At 43.9% G+C, this 19192-nt stretch overlaps 2 protein-coding genes across 4 annotated transcripts in view; one reads left to right on the forward strand and one right to left on the reverse strand.

The window, feature by feature from the left end:
- The window catches only part of LOC309720195 (uncharacterized protein), a 39057-nt gene extending 26509 nt beyond the window's left edge, over positions 1–12548 (forward strand). For both annotated transcript variants that reach the window (XM_082556865.1, XM_082556866.1), the window contains 5 exons: positions 2894–3055; positions 7357–7519; positions 9856–9977; positions 10149–10270; positions 11260–12548. In XM_082556865.1, coding sequence (XP_082412991.1) covers positions 2894–3055; positions 7357–7519; positions 9856–9977; positions 10149–10270; positions 11260–11356 — 666 coding nt within the window. In that variant the 3' untranslated portion in view covers positions 11357–12548. The remainder of the gene's footprint in view (positions 1–2893; positions 3056–7356; positions 7520–9855; positions 9978–10148; positions 10271–11259) is intronic.
- Positions 12549–12855: 307 nt separating this feature from the next.
- The window catches only part of vps8 (VPS8 subunit of CORVET complex), a 70675-nt gene continuing 64338 nt past the window's right edge, over positions 12856–19192 (reverse strand). For both annotated transcript variants that reach the window (XM_082556844.1, XM_082556843.1), the window contains exons 41-45: positions 18716–18885; positions 17318–17486; positions 15955–16008; positions 15544–15624; positions 12856–14092 (exon numbers count right to left, since the gene is read on the reverse strand). In XM_082556844.1, coding sequence (XP_082412970.1) covers positions 13973–14092; positions 15544–15624; positions 15955–16008; positions 17318–17486; positions 18716–18885 — 594 coding nt within the window. In that variant the 3' untranslated portion in view covers positions 12856–13972. The remainder of the gene's footprint in view (positions 14093–15543; positions 15625–15954; positions 16009–17317; positions 17487–18715; positions 18886–19192) is intronic.

Raw genomic sequence — 19192 nt, forward strand, 5'->3', positions numbered from 1 at the left:
AAGGGGGCCTCGTGCTGAAGATCAAAAGGTCGACTACGTTGGATTTGGATGGGTGTTGCTGGTGCCGTGGATAAACGTGTTGCTTCACAGCAAAATGTTTCATGATTCAAATCTGAGGCACGTCCGTGTGGAGTTCGTATGCTTTCCTTGTGCCTGTGTCAGTTTCTCCTGAGTAATCCAATCTCCACCCACAGTCCAAGCATATAAATGACAATGAAAATTTGCCATCGATGTTAAGAAAATAAAGTATTTCAAGTGTATAATTAAAATATAAATGTTTAGTTATAATGCAGTTTGTAGCCTAAAGCATTTTGAATGTTCAGCAAGACTAGCAAAGTGTCCCAGTACATTAGCACCACCTGGTGACGCCTTGCACCTCGCTCATCTGTTTAAACCGGCTGCCCTCAGGTCAGTGCTGACAACATATACACAGGAGGAGAGTGGGCGCACCTGAGAACACAGCTAAACAGAATCAAACTGATGAGACAGGAGAAGCAAAACTGAACATTATATACACGAGACAGGAGGCGATCAAAATCAAATGTAAACTTGACAAAACTGGGAAGCCCATGGAGGCAGAACACAGAGAGATGAGACAGAGGACACGAGATACGACTGGTGAGACTGAAGGTAAACAGAGGCGAGGACGCTGGAGAAAAAGCATGGTGACAAGACCAGGACAGACTGGACACAAAAGGGGAAATAACAAATAAAACAAAGCCAAAGAATCAAGAACTACAAATAACAAACTCAGAGGTGCTACAACATAACAGACACAGGAACTAAAACATAAATTAAAAAGTCCAGAACAAAACTGAAAATACTTGATCAAAGATCCAGGACCGTGACACTATCCATCTATTCTCTAAACTGGAATATCAGGAGGCAAAAACAGGATCTGCAACCTGTGCACAGTCATTTTCAACGTTAATGTAGATATGGATTTTTTTACTTAAATATTAACACATTATTAATGTATTTACTGCAATTGTAAAAATTCTCAGTCTCAATACAACGTTTCTGTAAAGCATCAGAGGAAATGAGTGATGTCAGTCCCTAAACCTGTTTGGCCATTGTTTCCACCACAGCCACTGTGGAGCAGCGTTTCAGTGTCAGCTGCATGGGAAACACTGGGCCTGAGCTCACATCCTGCTTTTGTTGGTACACTTACAGGAATGTTTGTGGTTGGATAAATATTTGCTCAAAGTTTCCTCTTATTAAAATATGGATTTTACCACATAAACCAACATTTTGAATATGCCTTTGCAAAGAGATGCTAGCATCTTGTGTCAGGAACTGAGGGTGTGACCTTTCCTGTACATTTAAGGTTGGAAAACAGACTTGGAAACCCTTGATGAGACATTTTGTCTGAACTGTATTGCAGCAACTAAACTGCGGCTGTAAGGAAGCTTCAGTTTTTCCACATTTTAAATAAATGCACAGAAATGTTGATGAGCTGGCGACTGAGCGTGGGATCTTGAAAGCCTGGAAGTTGAAATGAAACAAACAATCAGCTTTGGTGTTCATGTAACAGGGGAGTGAGAGGGTGAGAATGAAACTGTGAGCGACAGAGTCAAACTGAGGTATCCTACGAAAGGCAACACGTCAGGAGCAGAGCAGCCTTTAGTGAAGCTTCACTGCAGACACGGAGAGATGCATTTGCACTTTCTGACACTAAATGTATGCAAACTTTAGGGAACAGCTGGTGCAACAGAGAGAATGACACTGAGTGATTTTGTGGCTATGAGGCAGTTTTTCCAGAGGGAGCATTTCATACACAGCTGTTGGAGGCTATGCCTTAAAACATCAGACTGTAGCTCAGATGGTAGAGCACCACCTAATCGGCAGGGTGGTGGTTCAATCCCAGCCTGCATGCCAAATATCCTTGGACAAGACACTAGCCCTGAGCTGCTCTCAGATGCATCCACCAGAGAATGAATGTTTGAAAGTTACACAGAAAAAGATGTGATTGAGGCAAGTTGTGGAAAGTGCTTTTAGAGTTCGGCTAGAGTAGAAAAGTCTGTCCATGAGTTTACTGAAGTATCAAAATCACCTAAAATGTGCAGAACACAGGGTACTTTATTCAGTGGGATCCAGCAGGGCTTTTTCAGACTAGTTTAAAAATGAGTGGACTGCTTTTACACCTGAATGTTAATCTAACTGCAAAACATGTCCCTTTTTTTGAATGCGTCAGTGATATCAGCTCTGGTGCCTTGATCATCCTAATGGCACAGTGAGGGGAGAATGGTTTGATAACAACATCATCATGTTGTTGATGCTAGGAACTGGACCCAGAAACATCCTTATCAGCCTTGTTCTTACACAAACTCTTCCCATGGTTTCTGAAATCTCTCAATGTGAAGTGTGAAGCTTGGTGGGAGGTCACCAGGTAAAACCAGGTGAGAAAAGCAACCTGCAGGTCCAGCAGCACTGGGTGCAAGCTTATCACTCTCCTCACATACACTTCAACCTAGTTTTTCGACCCCCTGCTGCCAAGTTTAATTAATGTGTAGAAGGAGCAAGCACACACTAACAGTCACAGCAGGTGGGCAACAAAACGATTAGACTAAAGTAATGATGTCAGTGTTGAGTCTGACACTATCTGCTCTGGTTTAATAAAAAGGTCAGGATTTGAGACACTGTTAACCAAAACTTTCCATCATAATCATAACAAAAGCACTTTTCTTGCATAAACTAGACTAAATGATAGGCCTGGGTTTTATCTGTGGTGACATTCTTCATTAATAAAACTGAATAATGAACAAATAAACCCAGCCAGTAATTATGGTTATTACACTACAGCAGTCCTGGAGAAAAAATAGAAGCATTGTTTAGGATAATAATGGCGTAATTATCATAACTATCTTAACCCATATGCCTTCTGCTTGTACAGGCGCAGCAAGTGAGTCCCAGCCCGCTATCTTCAGGACTCGGTTACCTGGAGCACATCTGTCAACTCGTTGAGAAGATCAGCCAGATGCAGGAGACTAACCTCCAGCTGCAGAGGCAGATCTGCAGTCTGCAAAAGCAATGCAGGATGAGAAAGGCCAAAGAGGTGTGTGAACGCTCTTATTTCAACTCATGCAATAAAGTCGAGACCTAAACGTGAGGATTTCTGCTAGCTGCAGCTTTGTCCGACGACCTTTAAGAGTCTTTGTCTGCAACTGGGGGTGTGGAGATTGAAAAGCATGTCTCATTGGTCTATATGGTGCTTTCCTACTAGGTTTGAGCACTCAAAGCACTTTTCCTTCACATTCCAAGCTTAAGCACTTTGAACCTGATCTCAGAGTCCAGCGGAGGCGTCAGAGGAAACTAAGGTTTCAGTATCTTGCACAATGATATTTGGAGATGCACGCTGGAGGAACAAGGGAATGAACCACTGGCCTTTTATAGACAACCAACTGCCTCTACCTCCTGTCTTTATGCTTAAATACATTTTTGTTTTAAATATTATGAGCAGTGCTATTACTGTAGGGTCTTTACCTTACAGTGTCATACCTCGAGGTGGCTGTTGTGATGTGGTGCCATGTAAATAAAACTGAAGTATACTGAAAAGCAGCACAGAACTTGAGAACAGAAAGGCAGAGCGTGTTAACAGTGCTGAACGACCAGGTCAACCTCCAGCCACACTCACAGCTGTTTAAACTGACATAGCAATTCTGTATTTTATAACCAATACATTTAATATGGGCAGCACAGTGGTTAGTGCTGTCGCTTCACTCCAAGAAGGTCCTGTGTTTGACTTCACCATCAGGCCGGTGAACGAGCTTTCTGTGTGGAGCTTGGTGTCAGTCTCTCTGTGTTAGCCCTGCATCACATTGGAGACCTGTCCAGGGCGTACACTGGCTTCAGCCCGCCGTGACCCTGACAAAAACAACACTAAAGACACAGAGTAATCCTGACTGGAATATCGCCTGTGGTCTCTGAATGGACCGTCATGTACAGCTCTGTGTATGAGTGACAGCCCTGGTGCATCGTGTACAGCAGGGGTGGCAGGAAGAGCACCAGCAGAAAGCATTCACCATCTACAGTAACACTGTGTAGGATGTAGCGCACCCGAGCAAGTGTGTGTGTTAAGAAAATGACATGAACATCGATACTGTTAACAAATGAGAAGCTGAAAGGTAGAAGGACAGATTCAAAGGACGCACAACAGAGTCTCATTATCACATTAAGACTGTGACGGTTTATGGTCAACAACAGTCACCTCAAAACATTTTTATTGTAATGTAAAGTCCCTACAAACGACTCCCTATGAACACTGAACTTGGCGACTGAGGGAAAGAAAAACTCCCTTTTAACAGGAAGAAACCTCCAGCAGAACCCGGCTCAGTGAGGGGCGGGGCCATCTGCTGCTACAGGCTGCTGGTGAGGGGAGGACGACATGACAAAAGACTCTCTGTGGAAATTAATAATGATTGAATGCAGAGTGGTGTATAAACAGATAATGAGTGGAAGAAGCACTCAGTACAGCAGCAAAGACTATTGTAGTGTAACTACGGGAGTGTGAGAGTGTGAGAGTGATATGGTACTACGAGGTCATTAAGATATCACACATGCACTTTCTTCTTTCTTTGTAAGACCAAGCTAACAGTCACACTCCCAGGGATGCATCAGAGAGTAACTTGGGTTACTGTCATGCTCAAGAACACTTGGCAGGCCGACCGGAGCAGACAGGGGTTGAATTGTGTTCTACCACCTGAGCTACAGCCAACAGAGGTGTGGCTACAGTGGTGAAGAGAAGCCTGGGATTGTTCTTATTTTCTGCGATGAATAGTAAGATGTTGTAGCTTTACAGATGGCGTATTTATAGAGCAGCAAACGGGCTCTCCAGACTAAATGGTTAAATTAGTGAGACAGCATTTCCTTTCCAGCTTACAAGTGATATCACCTCTCAGAGTGTCTGACTTTTTAAACTAAAACGTAAGTAACGACACACTGCAGGCTTGTTTTGGTTATACCTAGCAAACTCAGAGATTTAATGGGAACAAAAGATGGCAGCACAAACCCAGCTAGCTCAGTCGGTAGAGCGTGAGACTCTTAAGCTCAGGATCGTGGGTTCGAGCCCCACGTTGGGCGATGTAGCTCAGCAACAATAGTCCCGGTCCCTAAGACCATCATTGTCCTTAATGACTACAGACCTATTGTGAAGTGCTTTGAGAAGCTGATCCTAAAGTGCATAAAGAACTGCCCGCTTCACCTGGAGAATGCTGGGACTTCAGTAAAGATGCTCTTTGTTGATTTCAGCTTAACTTTTAACACCATCTTTCCAGACATTCTTATAGCCAAGCTGGTAAACTCAGACTTCCGCCTCCGCTACATGCACATGGATGAAAAACTTTCTCACTGACCGAACACAATCAGTCAAGGTTGGCACCCAGAGATCACTCAGCACTGGCTCACCACAGGGATGTGTGCCGAGTCTTCTCCTATACACCATCGACACCAGTGACTGCACCCCTCGCATCCCTGCATCATCATCACCAAATTTGCAGATTTGGTGATGATGGGACACCAACGATGGCGACACCGCCTACAGAGATGAGGTCTAGCATCTGACAGAATGGTGTGACTACAATAAGTAGTGATTGAATGAAGCCAGTTGTATAAAATGCTCTGAATGTTCAGGTAGAGCAGAAAAGTGCTGAGACCCAGTTCATTTACCTCACACATCCCAAGGTGGGAAAAGACTGGGAAGGTAAGTGGTAACTAAAACGAATGAGCGGCAGGAATAGTTTGCAATTACATGAATTAACACGCAACTCTGTCTGGGTCTACGGTTGATTAATAAACTGGAGTGAAACATTGCTCCTCCTCCTGGGCCTGTGGGGAGGTCGAGACAGAGCTTTGTCTGTCGTAGATCGTGGTACTGTTCAGGAACAGATGAAGGATCCGGTGCGGGTATATGTTCTGGTTGTGATCTGTTAGAGGCTGTGGGTAAGGCTGATTGAAAGCAGCAAGGCAGAACAGACTCAAACCCTCTGCTCTGTTACTGGCCCAGTCAATGTGAGAGTTGTGTTTCTGCAGCCAGAATTAATGGAGCGTCTGGAGACGTGAAAAAGCCGAGGGTCTCCCTAACTAATCAAACAGGCTCAGGCTGGTGAGTGATCATAGCTTCATCACATGAAGCCAACTGATTATTTAATGCTTGAAAACAAATTTCACACACAGTGTTTTCCACCCAGCCGGTCTCAGCAACCACAGGTCGAAATATCCACTGTGGATATGAAATACGCCTCAGCCCATGCCTGCACGCGTCCTCTCAGCACGCCTACGGCATACGAGAGTTTAGTGGCATCATCGTGGGAAGAGAGCGCTGAGCGGCTGAAAGCGAGCAGGTGGAAGGACCCCCCCCAAAATGCCACCACCACCACTCCCCAGGAAAGGACTCAGGTGAAACAGCATCGTGGGACACTGCAACTGAGATCGCAGGATGAGGCTGCGTGACTGCTTCATTGCTGACTGTGTGATTCCGTGTCACCAGTGGGGGCCATCTGAGTGGGAGCTGAGGCTAAACTAGAACAAATCTCAGGAATAACTCGAAGCATTTCCTCTTGTTTGTAAGTGAAGTTCTGCCTTTGTTCACCCAAGAGATGCAGTGCACTAAATATTTCATTAAACACAGGAGACTTAACATGTAATCATGGGGAGCAAAGGTCTATTTTTGGACACCACTCAGACAGCAATTCAAGAAGAACATATAGCTAACATGTCAGTCCTGGTCTGACTATGGAGGAGAGGAAACTAGATTAACTAAACAATGCTCACAAAGGGCACCAGCTCAGTTTGGTGGGTGAGCAGGCGCCATATTCAAGAGGAATGGCCTGTATTTGTAGAGCGCTTTACACATCCAGTCAGCCACAGCCACCCTGGGGCGCACTGACAGAGGCGAGGCTGCCGGACACTGGCGCCACCGGCCCCTCTGACCACCACCAGCTAACGGGTGAAGTGTCTCGCCCAAGGACACAACGACCAAGTCTGTCCAAGCCGGGGCTCGAACTGGCAACCTTCCGATTACAAGATGAACTCCCAACTCTTGACCTTTGGCCTTTGCTGCTCTCTCTCACCTCTGTAATGTCTGTCCAACAAAGACAAAATCCTCAAAAATAATGTTAAAAGAAACCATTAATCGTACAAGTGCTGTGCCTGTTCTTTGGTCCCACGATGCACATTAGCAACAACATTCAAATTACACATCCTACTGTATCATCATATATGATCTGCATTACGTGGAGTAAAATTCTAAAACATCATTTTTATTTAAAACCACGTTCAAAATCAGTTTTTCAGCTGTTGATCACTTTCTTTTGAAATGAAAATTTCATGACACATTTTCTTCTTCTCTGCTTTTTCCAGGACTTCTTCAAAGACTACTGCAGCTGTGGTGCAGCCAGTTTAGCCTTCCAGGATTTCCAGAAAACGCAATCCAGAGATGAGTTTTCATCGCCCAGTGGAACTCTCTCAGACCTGTCAGCCGTTCCAGAGGTCACACAGCACCCACTCATATCGACCGGTGGAGGTAATAGAGCACCTGGAGAAAACACACAAAAGCACCCGCAATCTCTACAAGGCTGCTAGATTCAATCCCAGTATCTTCTTGTAGTGAATAAATAGTGATTCATGAGAGGACTACCTGACATTTATTCCACAACATCTTGTGCAGTAACAGTGATTATGTTTGTAACTAATATACAAAACATCGCACTGATGTAAATCCGTAAAATCCTAAATCTGATATGAGATAAAACAGGCATAAACAAACATTGGTACAGAGTGCTGGAGTTACATCACAACTTCACCATCAAGTATCATTGAACACGTTTGCAAACTTCATGTAATTTTGCACATGTAGTTGTAAATGTACATAACATGCTGACAGCACAGCATGCTGGGAAATCTTTCACGGTGCAGCGGTTAAAATCTCACCACTAAACGTAGACTGTAGACTGTGGCCTGCCTGTGTTTCTACTCGTGTTTGTGGGAAATATTTTCTAACACTAGACTTTTACATATTTCAATAGTAGAAACACAAACTAATAAATCAGGAATAAAAAAACTGATGTGTCAATTAAAGATTTTGCAGTATTTTATGTTTTTAACCTGAGGCATCTCAAAAAAGTCTGGCTGCTGTTCATCAGGTACCATATCACCCTATTAGAGCGCTTCGCTCTCGCTCTGCAGGCCTACTTGTTGTTCCTAGAGTATTTAAAAGTAGAATGGGAGGCAGAGCCTTCAGTTTTCAGGCCCCTCTTCTGTGGAACCAGCTTCCAGTTTGGATTCAGGAGACAGACACTATCTCTACTTTCAAGATTCACACTTTCCCTTCTGTTTTTCACTCATCATGTGTTTTTTTCTGATGTGATTTAGTACTATATAAACAAAACTGACGTTAAAGATTGAGTATGCCAGGTTTGTGAAGGCAGCCTGATACACGTCGATTCAGTGAAGCTGCTGTCCAATCACAGTGTAGGCACGTTGAGCTGGAGGTAACCTGCTGTTTTTAGCTGCTGTTTGCCAGCAACAGTGAAACTTTCTGTGAAGTCGATATGATTTTGTTGGACTCGTAAATAAAGTCTTAGGTGATGTGAGCATGTAATCAGCCTGTTTATCTTGAGCCTAACATCAGGATAATGTTATCTCATAAGCAGCTGTTGTTGCTGCTCCTGTCAGCTGTAACCTGTTGGCAGTAACTGGAATAAATAAGCATGTTTATGGTGTGTTTCCAATCGAGGGCAGACTGCACCTTTAACCTCCTGGGACCTGGCGTTCACATATGTGGACATTTATTTAGACCAAAATACCAATCAGCCCAAATATCAAAGAGAAATTAAAAACGCTGCTGTGGAAGAGTTCAGGTCTGAGGAGATAAGACAGCAACAAAAAGAGAGTCTATTACTTCTTCCAACAGAAATCAAGGTGTGCTCGTAGTTACTAACGGTCAGAGGTTTATGGTTTCGGTTGGATAAAACTACAACTAATGACCAACCAACAGCAGTGAAAAAACTGGCAGCATACAAAGCAGTTTATTTGCACAAGCAGGCAAAGAAGGATGCTTAGATGCAGTTCTCAGCTTCTCCAAACGTAGAAGACGAGATATTTTCCTCAGACAGGACTTACAGTCTGTTCTGCAGCCTTCAAGCTTCTGAAAACACCCTGAACGAACTAAACTGTTCTCAAATTGTTTTAGCAATGCTCGAGTTTCACAGTGTGACCCAGAACTACCCCCACAGTTCATCTACTTTAAAGAAAGGTTCTGCTTTACCCAAACCCGGGCAGAAATCTGCTCCTGACAGGAACACGGACCACGCACAGTCCACATAAAGTAATTTCACATTCGGATTCACCAACTGTTATGTAGCTATAGCACTGGACTGAATAGGTCCTAGCAAAGTGCTATGACCAACAGAAGCTGTGACAAGAAGTGATCTGTTTACAGTAAAGTAGGAGAAGAGGGGAGTGGGATGAGCAGAAGGAAAAAGCAGACATGCACTGTCTCCAGCAGGAGTTCTTATAACAGCCATTACTGAATGAAAAATCACTAATCATGTAGCGATGCTTTGGAAACACACACACACACACACTGTGTCTGCCTGCATGGTCGGGTCCACCTGTACTTAAATCAAAGTCAGTGTGTTTTGCCATGATAACGTCCATCCTTCAGTTTGGGCAGGACACCGAGGACACACAGCGTTTGAAATGTTGTGGCTCAGCACACATGTGTAGTGTGTTTGGTTTTTTTACAGGTGCTTACAGCGTTGACAAAATGCACGAAAGGACCAAACGAATACTGGTTTAAATGTTATTAGTCAGGCACAAACTGAACTGTAAGTGCTTATTGTTTGCTCCCTGTTTCAGGAGTTACAGGTGGTGGTTTCACACTCGCTCCTCCGTGCAGGAAGAGCCTAAGCCAAAGGAGTCACACTGAGGGGGAGGTCCACGGGGACAGCACTGAGGGGCTCTCCATCCATCAGCACACAGTAAGTGGTTTATCCTGACAGAATCACATTCTGCAGCGTGATTAACAAATGTTTTCACATGAGATATATGAGGCGACGCTCTGCATTCCAAAAACTCTGTCAGGCTGACATTGCATTTACTGCTGGAAGGGGAAATTGATCAGTGACGATTTTGTGTGTCTTTGTGTTCAGCTGAGTGAAAACAGCACGTGGGCCAGAGTCAAAGACGTGGTAAGGAAGACTAAGTTAAGGAATCACAGCAGGCTGGGAGCAGCCTCAGCTTCACTGAAGATGTCCTGCCCACAGCTCTACAGGTGAGGAGCATGCTCCACACCACAGTGTACGTCTATGATCTGCAGTCAGGTCCAGAAGAACTTGGATAAACGGCCATTTTGCTCCTTTTTCACATTTTGTCGCGGCACACTGGCCCAAATGATCCGATGGGCAGCTAATCAGGGGTCCGTATACAGCTGGGGACCCATCAGAGAGGCAAAAGGTGGTCTCCTAACAAGTGATGCAAGTGAAGCAGACCATCATCAGGCTGAAAACGTCCCACTCTCCTTTACGAGAACATTTCATGACACCCACACACACAACACAAGAAGACTGATGTACCTGCACATGTTTCAGTGTATGTTTGTTTTTCTTCACAAACATAAACAAAACTCACGTTTTCTGCTCACTTTCAGTAAAACACACATTTTCCTGTTTTTACTTTTGCTGTAAAACATGTATCAACATAATCCTGCTTTCCTTCTTCAACTTGTCAAAGACACGTTACATCCTCACGGGTCGAAATCACACCAATTCAGAGCCACTGAAAGGGCACTGTACCTGTGTCCCCTGTGTGATAAGGAAGATTTATAGTTATTTATATGTGAATATCCAGCATGAGCAATGTGTTTTGGAAAGGACAGCCTAAGAGACCTTTAGGCAGGATGCAAAGACTGGGACTCTAAAAGGGGCTTTTCGCCTGTTCTGGATGAACACTGGCTCTTCTTTATTTGAGAGCTTGTCGAGGGAGGAGTTTAATGGGAGGTGGAGGGTTGCTGGCACTTCAGCCTCTCCCTCTGTCCTGATTGGAGCTTGGCACCCACCCAGATGGACAGAGCAGGGTTGGGAGAGTCAAATCAGCATTCCTCAGTGTTCTCGTGTAGGAGTGGGAGTCTGGGATTTAGGCCTAGTAAGGTCTCGCTGTAATCCAAGATGTTTTAGAAACACCCTTCTCCTGCTGACACATGCACAAAGAGTATCTTAGATGTGTACGTACACATGTTTACTCCCTGCCTTTTCATCTTTACAGGCCTGATCTGGGACCAGTACAATCATCTAGCACCAGCAGGAACTCTATGATTGCTTTGGGCCACCGGAGTACACTGGACTTCCCGTGGCTTGAGTAAAGATCCGGGTAGTGAAGAGTGCTTTTGATAAAAGAGCAGAACGACTTGATGCTGGCCAGACGACGGTTGTAGCATCTCCAAAATAATGAGAACAGTAGTTTGGAGTACTAAAGGGTCTGCGTCCTAATCATTTCATTAGCAGAAGCAAACCTGGCTGTTTGTTTTGGACTATACAGACTCTACACAGCAAAAGCAGATGCACACATAGCAACATGTGCAGCTTCCGCATACAGGGACGTAAATTATGACACGTTCTTACTGATGTCTTATGTCTTTTTTATTTGTTCCTCTTTAAATGCACCACCATTTCTTTCAGATGTTGCTTCCAGACTGTCTTGTGATTTTTTTAAAGTGTAATAGTTCTTCACTCAGTTTCACTTTCAAGGCTTTTATTTATGAATGTTTTGAGGAATCGGGGAAAAGGGGACGACAAAGAAGATGTAGCGGGTCTAAAAGTCTATCTGCAGCACGTGAACTGTATCTGAAACTCAAGAAATGAGATCAAATGCAGCAAAGATCGGACACATGGACTCTTCACCAAAGCTTCATCAGAAACGGCCTCCGTAGAAGGCTGGCTGTCAGGAAGATGGAGGAAAGGCTGAGGTGTGTCACATTACACAAGAACTGACTGAAAATCAGTGTCAGCGGGTCTGATGAGGTGCTGAAGCCAAATTTGAAGCATTAGTCAAAAGTTAAAATCAGCGAATGAAGATGTGATCGGCTGATTTCTGCCACATGTAGTCAAGAAATGACTTTGTCTGACTTGTGGCCCATTTCCGTTGGCAGCCATATTCCCATACGTGCCTTTTACATGTTCTCCATCAGGTTTCGCTGACGTTTTATGCTTCGCCGTTCCTTTCCTCCGTCTGGTGTTTGTTTTTGCAGAAACAGCCTGTCTGGTCGGGCCTCCTCGCTCTCCAGTGTAATGAGCAGTTCATGAAGTCATCTTTTGATTGGAGACTTCTGCTTCTGTGAGACTGTTGTGCTGAGCTGGTTCAGTCTTCATGTTGAAGACGTTTTATTTGACAGCTGCTAAACTTTGCACTCGCTCTCTCCAGCCTAGTATGGCCTCGTCCACAGCAGCTCCTGTGACCTCATATTGAGACTTGTAGTGCACAGCTACCAAAGCAGGTTCAACATTTCACAGCACGTCCAGTGTAACAAGAGAATAAAACACCATCTGGCCATGAAACTGCTTGTCAGCTGTTCTTACTTTGTTGTTCAGCCTCTGGAGATGGGAGATGTAAAATCCTGTCTGCGTGCTCTCTGTAACTGTGTAACAATGTCTTTATCCTGATACATCGGACTGAAATCTGTAACTGCTTGCAGAGTTTTGAGCTCTAGATGTCAGTGCGCTGTTAGTACAAAGTCAAACTGATTCCTCAGAGGAAGTTTTGAAGGTTTTCTAAAAGAGGATTTTGAAGTTGGTGTGATGCAGAACTTTAACTCAAAATTATGAGAGCTGAAGACAAACAAAGCAAACACCACATGAGACAATATACAGTACGTGCTGGTTTATTAAGCAGAGTTTAAGTCCCCGTTCTTACAGCTCTCAGGCAGGAGAAACACTCAATAAGGATTTAGTATCAGTGATGTCACTGATGACAAATTTGATTCGATGTTTTCAGATGGGAGCTTTTCAAATGTAAAGATGAATAACCCAGAACAGCACTGCGTGGGCCGAACCTCCCTCTGCTTCTGCTTTGTCTGTTACAAGTAACAACAGTGATCACAACATCCAGCCACAATCATTACAGTTACCACATAATGTGCAACAGAAAGCCAAATGATTTGAATATGTACACATATGTGGCAGAGGAGACAGAAAACCATCTTTGCTGGGAATCATTCTGGCCTTTGTTGCTCTGGTCGAATTATTAATGAAGCCATAATGGACTATATAAAGCCATATCGAATTTCCCAGAGGAACCCACCCGAGGGATTAATAAAGTTCTATCTTATCTTATCTTAATGTGCTGTAAACCGAGCATGAGGAGCAGGAGGAGAACTCCAACAGAAACAACATTTGAAGTGGTTTTTAGTCATATTTGAGCTTTAATTTCACTCCTTGTTTTCCCTCTAGTCTCTTTATCATTTAAACAGAGAAGGCCAAGGTTTCCTGTTTGACTGACAATCACACACTGCCTCTACACAGGGACACTCATTTTTATGCTAAAGATACCAGTGCTTCATTTAATTTACACAGCACATCGTTTTTTTCTAATATTTTTTGAAAATGTTGAAAATCTTCACAGGTCATTAATAATATATTAGTGTAAATATGAACAGTTTTGAGGTGTTCAGCAAAGCTTTTCATGTTTTTTAAAGATCACTCCCTGGAAGTCCCACCTCAGAGTTGAACTGCTGCATCGAACTTTAACTCACACCAAACATCAACTTCTATTTCAAAATGAGCCAGATGAGGCGCAGAGCTTATCCAGCTGAAGACTTCTGCAGCATTTCTTCAACCAACATTTTGGGTAAAGTTGTACACAGTAAAAAACAAAGAAAGATGGAATAACTGGGACTAAAGCGAGATCTGACGTCAGCTACTCCCAAAGGACTTTGGTGTTGAAAAGAGCAAAAGGAAAATGTTGTCCTCAAGCAGTCATGATGTTATTCTTCGAAGAGAGGCGGAGGAGAGAGTTTCAGTTGGAAACTTTCTGTTCCCAGCTGGACGGAGAACAGAGATCCTGTTTTCTCGTGGCAGTGGGAGACTTCTGAAAGCATGGACAACTAGGAAAGAGAGAAGATATAGAAACAGAAGAAAAAAAGATCATGGTCCATCCTGATGCTCACGTGGGCATTGTTGATGTTGTTGGTGGTGGATAGCACGGCACCCTCGCTGGTCTGCAGCCTGACTGACTGCAGCTCAGGAGGTTGAGCTAAACCACAGGTTGCATGGCTTCGGGAGTGACTGTGCGTTGTTAAGAGCCCTCAGTCCCTGTGCAACCGCAGTGAGAGCTTGGATTGTATCGTCAGCAGTAAGTCTGGAGCTGAATTTCCAGGATTCTGTTTTCCTGTTGGACTATTATCAGGAACACTAGTCAACATTAGATCAGAGTAGGTTAGATAAGTATAATTCAAGGGATTTGATTCTGTTTTTATTACTTTTGGGTTGTGCTTTAATAAAATATCACCCATTCAAATAGTCTAAATTGTGCATATTCCTTTTTTAACCCTTTGTGAAGGTAAAAACTTGAGTATCACGGGGCGATCGTGGCTCAAGAGTTGGGAGTTCGTCTTGTAATCGGCAGGTTGCCGGTTCGAGCCCCGGCTCGGACCGTCTCGGTCGTCATGTCCTTGGGCAAGACACTTCACCTACCGCCTACTGGTGTTGGCCAGAGGGGCCGATGGCGCGATATGGCAGCCTCGCTTCTGTCAGTGCGCCCCAGGGCAGCTGTGGCTACAACTGTAGCTGCCTCCACCAGTGTGTGAATGTGAGAGTGGATGAATAGTGGCATTGTAAAGCGCTTTGAGGGGTCCTGAAAAGCGCTGTATAAATGCAATACATTATTATTAATAGAGTTTAAATAGCTCTTACAATTTACTCCAGATTTCTAACAGTTCAACTGAGTGGCTTGGCACTGATCTAGAGGGGGGGCTGATGAATACTGGGCCTGCAAGGCAACTCAGGGTTCCTCCCAGTGGAGGAGGGAGGGTAGACATTCAGAAACCAGTGGCCTCGCTCATCAACTCCTAGACTCTGCACTGCCTGCTGACCCACAGAAACATACATCAGGATTAGATAAACGGGGACTTCCTGTTTTGGGGTGCTGGTCCCACAGATGGACACACCCTACCAAGGCTACGTGCACTGAAATAACTGGATAAGCAAAGACTGCTTTTTTACCAGTTTCGTGGCTCAACCTGCCAAGAAACTGCTTATCGGTCCATCCAGTTACTTCTGAGCCTCTGAAAATGTCGTTTTGTGTAAAAATAGCTAATGCAACACTTCTGTGCAACAAGCCTGCACGTCAATCACATCTTGATTGTTTGACATTTCAGAGCAGTACACAAGCACACAAACTCACCTGTAGGATCACCTGCTTGTGTTTGTTTTTACTGCTGTTGTGTAATGATAACTGTTTTTAAACTATAACAAAAAACAACAAGCACTGCGTCACATTAATTTCAGCATCAGTGGAATCTGTCATGTCCTAATGAAAATGCGCTCGTTTTAATACCCTGGATGGTCCTCGGTATAAGCAGCGGATTTCATCCCAGGACTGCTCCTGCTGAAGGTCCAGTGCTGCCTCAGTGAACACCTGCGTCACAGCACATACACCACAGACGCTCTATTACGATGTCATTTGTTACATATTGTGTAAAAAGTGCAAAAATGACAGTAATTTAGAAAGAAACCAGAACTGCAACATAGTTATTAGTTTGATCCGTCTCACATTCGATTGATGAGACTCACGTTAACTACAGAATGCTGTTGACATTAATGTTGACATTAAACTACAAACTGAGATTTGAATAGAATAAGTTGTGTACGTGATCCATGATTTCAGAGTTATTGCTCAGAAAACGTTTGAGCAGAAACAGATCAGCAGAGGGCCACAGCGCGACGCCCGGGGGTCGATCAAACCTACCTTCTTCCTGAGAGCCGACGCCCCTGTGTCTTGGCGTGCTGATGTCACATGTGTCTGTGGCACAGAGAGGGACAGCGTTGTTTCAGCCATGTTAGTTTCAGTACAACGTTCCTCATCCTTGGACTCAACAATGAAATCAAAACAGCAAGGTTTGGAAGGCCGCCCAGCTCCGCCCATGTCATGAAACGCAACACCAGAGCATCTGGGTTAATAGGATGTATCAAATGTGTCATTTAAATACAAACGTGTGTGTCCACAGAAACACCAAACAGATAAAGCAGCCATTAAAGATCAGGTAAACAGATTGCACAGAAAGACGTCAACACGGACGCCCCGGCAGCACGCACACGCGTGTTACCACATCGCACAGACTCGAAAGCTGCAGGTTTCGTCACTCGACGACCAAAACTCATCGAACCAACAGCAAAACATCGTCATGAATTTATCTTGGCTTCGCTGCCATGCTTCCACCACAATAAAAGCCCACCAGTTTCCCATCAAAGGTTGATGCTGGTATGTTCTGCATTACTCGCTTGCTTTTATGAACCAGCTGTTTTGTACAGCTGCTGTTTTCCCCTCAAAAATGACCTCTGACAAGAAAGCCTCATTTCTGCTGTTCAGTACCAAAGGAAACTAATTAGGCTGTAAGAAATCTCTTAGTTTCTGTTTCCACTCTCTGCTGTAGAAAGTTCTGTTTCTTTATGACTAAAAAACAAAAACTGGACAGTCTGAAATGATCTGACGTTTTATTTCTTACAATTTAAATCCAAAGAGTTGTGCTGATGGATTCCTGTCTTTTTCTTCATCATGTAGAAAAACAGTTAAATATGTAACGTCTTCACACTGACAGAGAAGAGTGGGCTGTAGGTGGTCCCCCGTTTAAAATGAGTGTGACACCCCTGCTGTGTCCTTTCTTGTTGGATTAGCTGTTTGGTTTTTCTCCTTTAACTGCATCAACATCTGTGCCAAAGGGTCAGCTCCAGCTGCAGGTTCAGTGCTTGGAATGACCAGAGCTTTAATCAGCCCTATTTGCAACACAATAACAAGGAAAGATGAGACTGTGGGCTGTCTGACAAAATCGCTTCAAGCCACTGAAAATGGGAGACAACAGTTAATGCTACGCTTTCTAAACCCCTGCTGAACGTCTGCAGTCACATCTGTACTGTCTGATTCCACACAGCCATAAAGGTGAACATGTGAGCAGAATACATTTTGCTTTAGCTCGGTGCTTGTTGTATTTTTGAACAAACTTCTATCATTTCATGCTGGGTTAAAGCACTGACATATCTTCTTTCACTGTCACACACACACACACACACACACACACACACACACACACACACACACACACACACACACACACCTGTGCCAGAGATGTGCTACGGCCTCTCTTTGGTTCAGTGGAAGGCCCGACTCTTCCTCCGTGGATGGCCGAACACTTGTAGCACCTCCACTGCCGCTGCAGCTCTGAAGCACAGCCCCACACACAATCCTTTTGCTGCAGGCACTGCAGGTGGTACAGGTGACCACAGCTGGAGAGACAGACATTCATAAACAGTCATTTTAATGTCTATGGATTGTTTTGCTTTTAGCAACAAGTTCCATCTAAGAAAGCCTAGTGAAGGGATCTGTGAGCTGTGGGCCAAGGGTTCTAATAATGAGCCATAACCAAAACTTCTGGCATAATCTGGATGGGGCGGTGTAAAATTCAATCAGTAGACCGGGTCTGCTTTTTGTCTCATAGGGCCTCTGCTGGGCTTTAGCATTACGTGGTTTGCATTGAGGTCTTTCAGACATTATTGCTGCTGTGTGCATTAAGGCACTCCCAGAGCAGGTCATTCTGACTGACTGGCTGTTAATGAAGATCACTGACTGTTTTCTCCTCAACTTATTTGGTTTTCCTTCTCCCTCCCATCATCACTAACCGGTCGCAGCAGATGGCCCCGCCCCTCCCTGAGCCTGGTTCTGCTGCAGGTTTCTTCCTGTTAAAAGGGAGTTTTTCCTTCCCGCTGTCTCCACGTGTTGCTCACAGCAAACTGTCTGATTGTTGGGCTTTTTCTCTAAAAGAATCGAGTCTTTAACTTACAGTTTGATGCGCTTTGACAAAACTGTTGTTTAAATTTGTGTTATTTAATAAACCTGAATTGAATCATTTCAGTTGTTTTGGTCAGGCCATTATCCTCGGACGATGACTGCCTACAAGACTTCACTGATGCTCAATGACAACATTACTTAACTTTAGATTTTGCACAAGATTGCTTAGTTCACTAGCTTATCATGTTGGTAAAACTCTCCATGACGGCATCTTAATCACAAATGGCTTATTGATTATATGGAAAATGATGAGATGATTAAAATTATAGGACACAGACATGAGACGACATGTAACAGGTCATACAGGCTCTGCGGGTGAAGAGCAGATCAGAAAATAGTTATTCAAGATAAAGTTTATAAAAAGATGATTCAGTTTGTTACTTGTTACCAAGACCTGGGTATGATCAGCTGTGAGCCTTTTAAGTCTTAAATATTGTATAAACAAGGTGTCACGACTGATTAACAGAACATTGGTTTGTTAATGTGTTATTCAATGTTCATAAACTAATACTGAGTTACAGTCATGATGCGTGCTAATGACACTTTGGCAATAACAAAAGAAGAAACATGGAGTGCAAACATGATTATACAAAAAGTAAAGGAGCTGGAAGAGTTTCCCATGTAAACACACACACATATGTATACATATATAATGCGTGTGTGTCACCTGAAAACAATGATCTCCTCAGATGCGTCCTGCCTCCTCTTGTACTGCTGGAGGCAGATGTTACAGCAGTCTTGTCGTGGGTGGAGTCCTCTTGTGACAGCAGCACGCAGGTGAGCCAGGGACCAGTGGAGGTCGTAGTTCAACAGATTGGTGGTTGTTTCAAGTAAAGTCTGAAACATTTTTTTGTTAGTTATGTCTACATTCATGTGCCATAAAGAGTTCAAAATGTGTAATTAGAATAACGTGTTTCCTTCACAGATCAAGGCTAAAGATTATTGTCACACCATGACTACATGAGCAGCACAAACCGCCCGTTTCAACCCATCAGATGGTAATGATGGGTTGAAACGGGCGGTAATGTCTATGCTATGCTGAAAACGTTTCCAAAGGCATATGTCTGCATTCATGCAAACAGCAACATGTGTGTAAAAGCTCGAGAGGTTCTGATTCATCTGTTTTTGCTCCTGGCAAACAACG

The sequence above is a fragment of the Aulonocara stuartgranti genome (genome assembly GCF_965226115.1).
Source record: "Aulonocara stuartgranti genome assembly, chromosome: 13".
NCBI lineage: Eukaryota > Metazoa > Chordata > Actinopteri > Cichliformes > Cichlidae > Aulonocara > Aulonocara stuartgranti.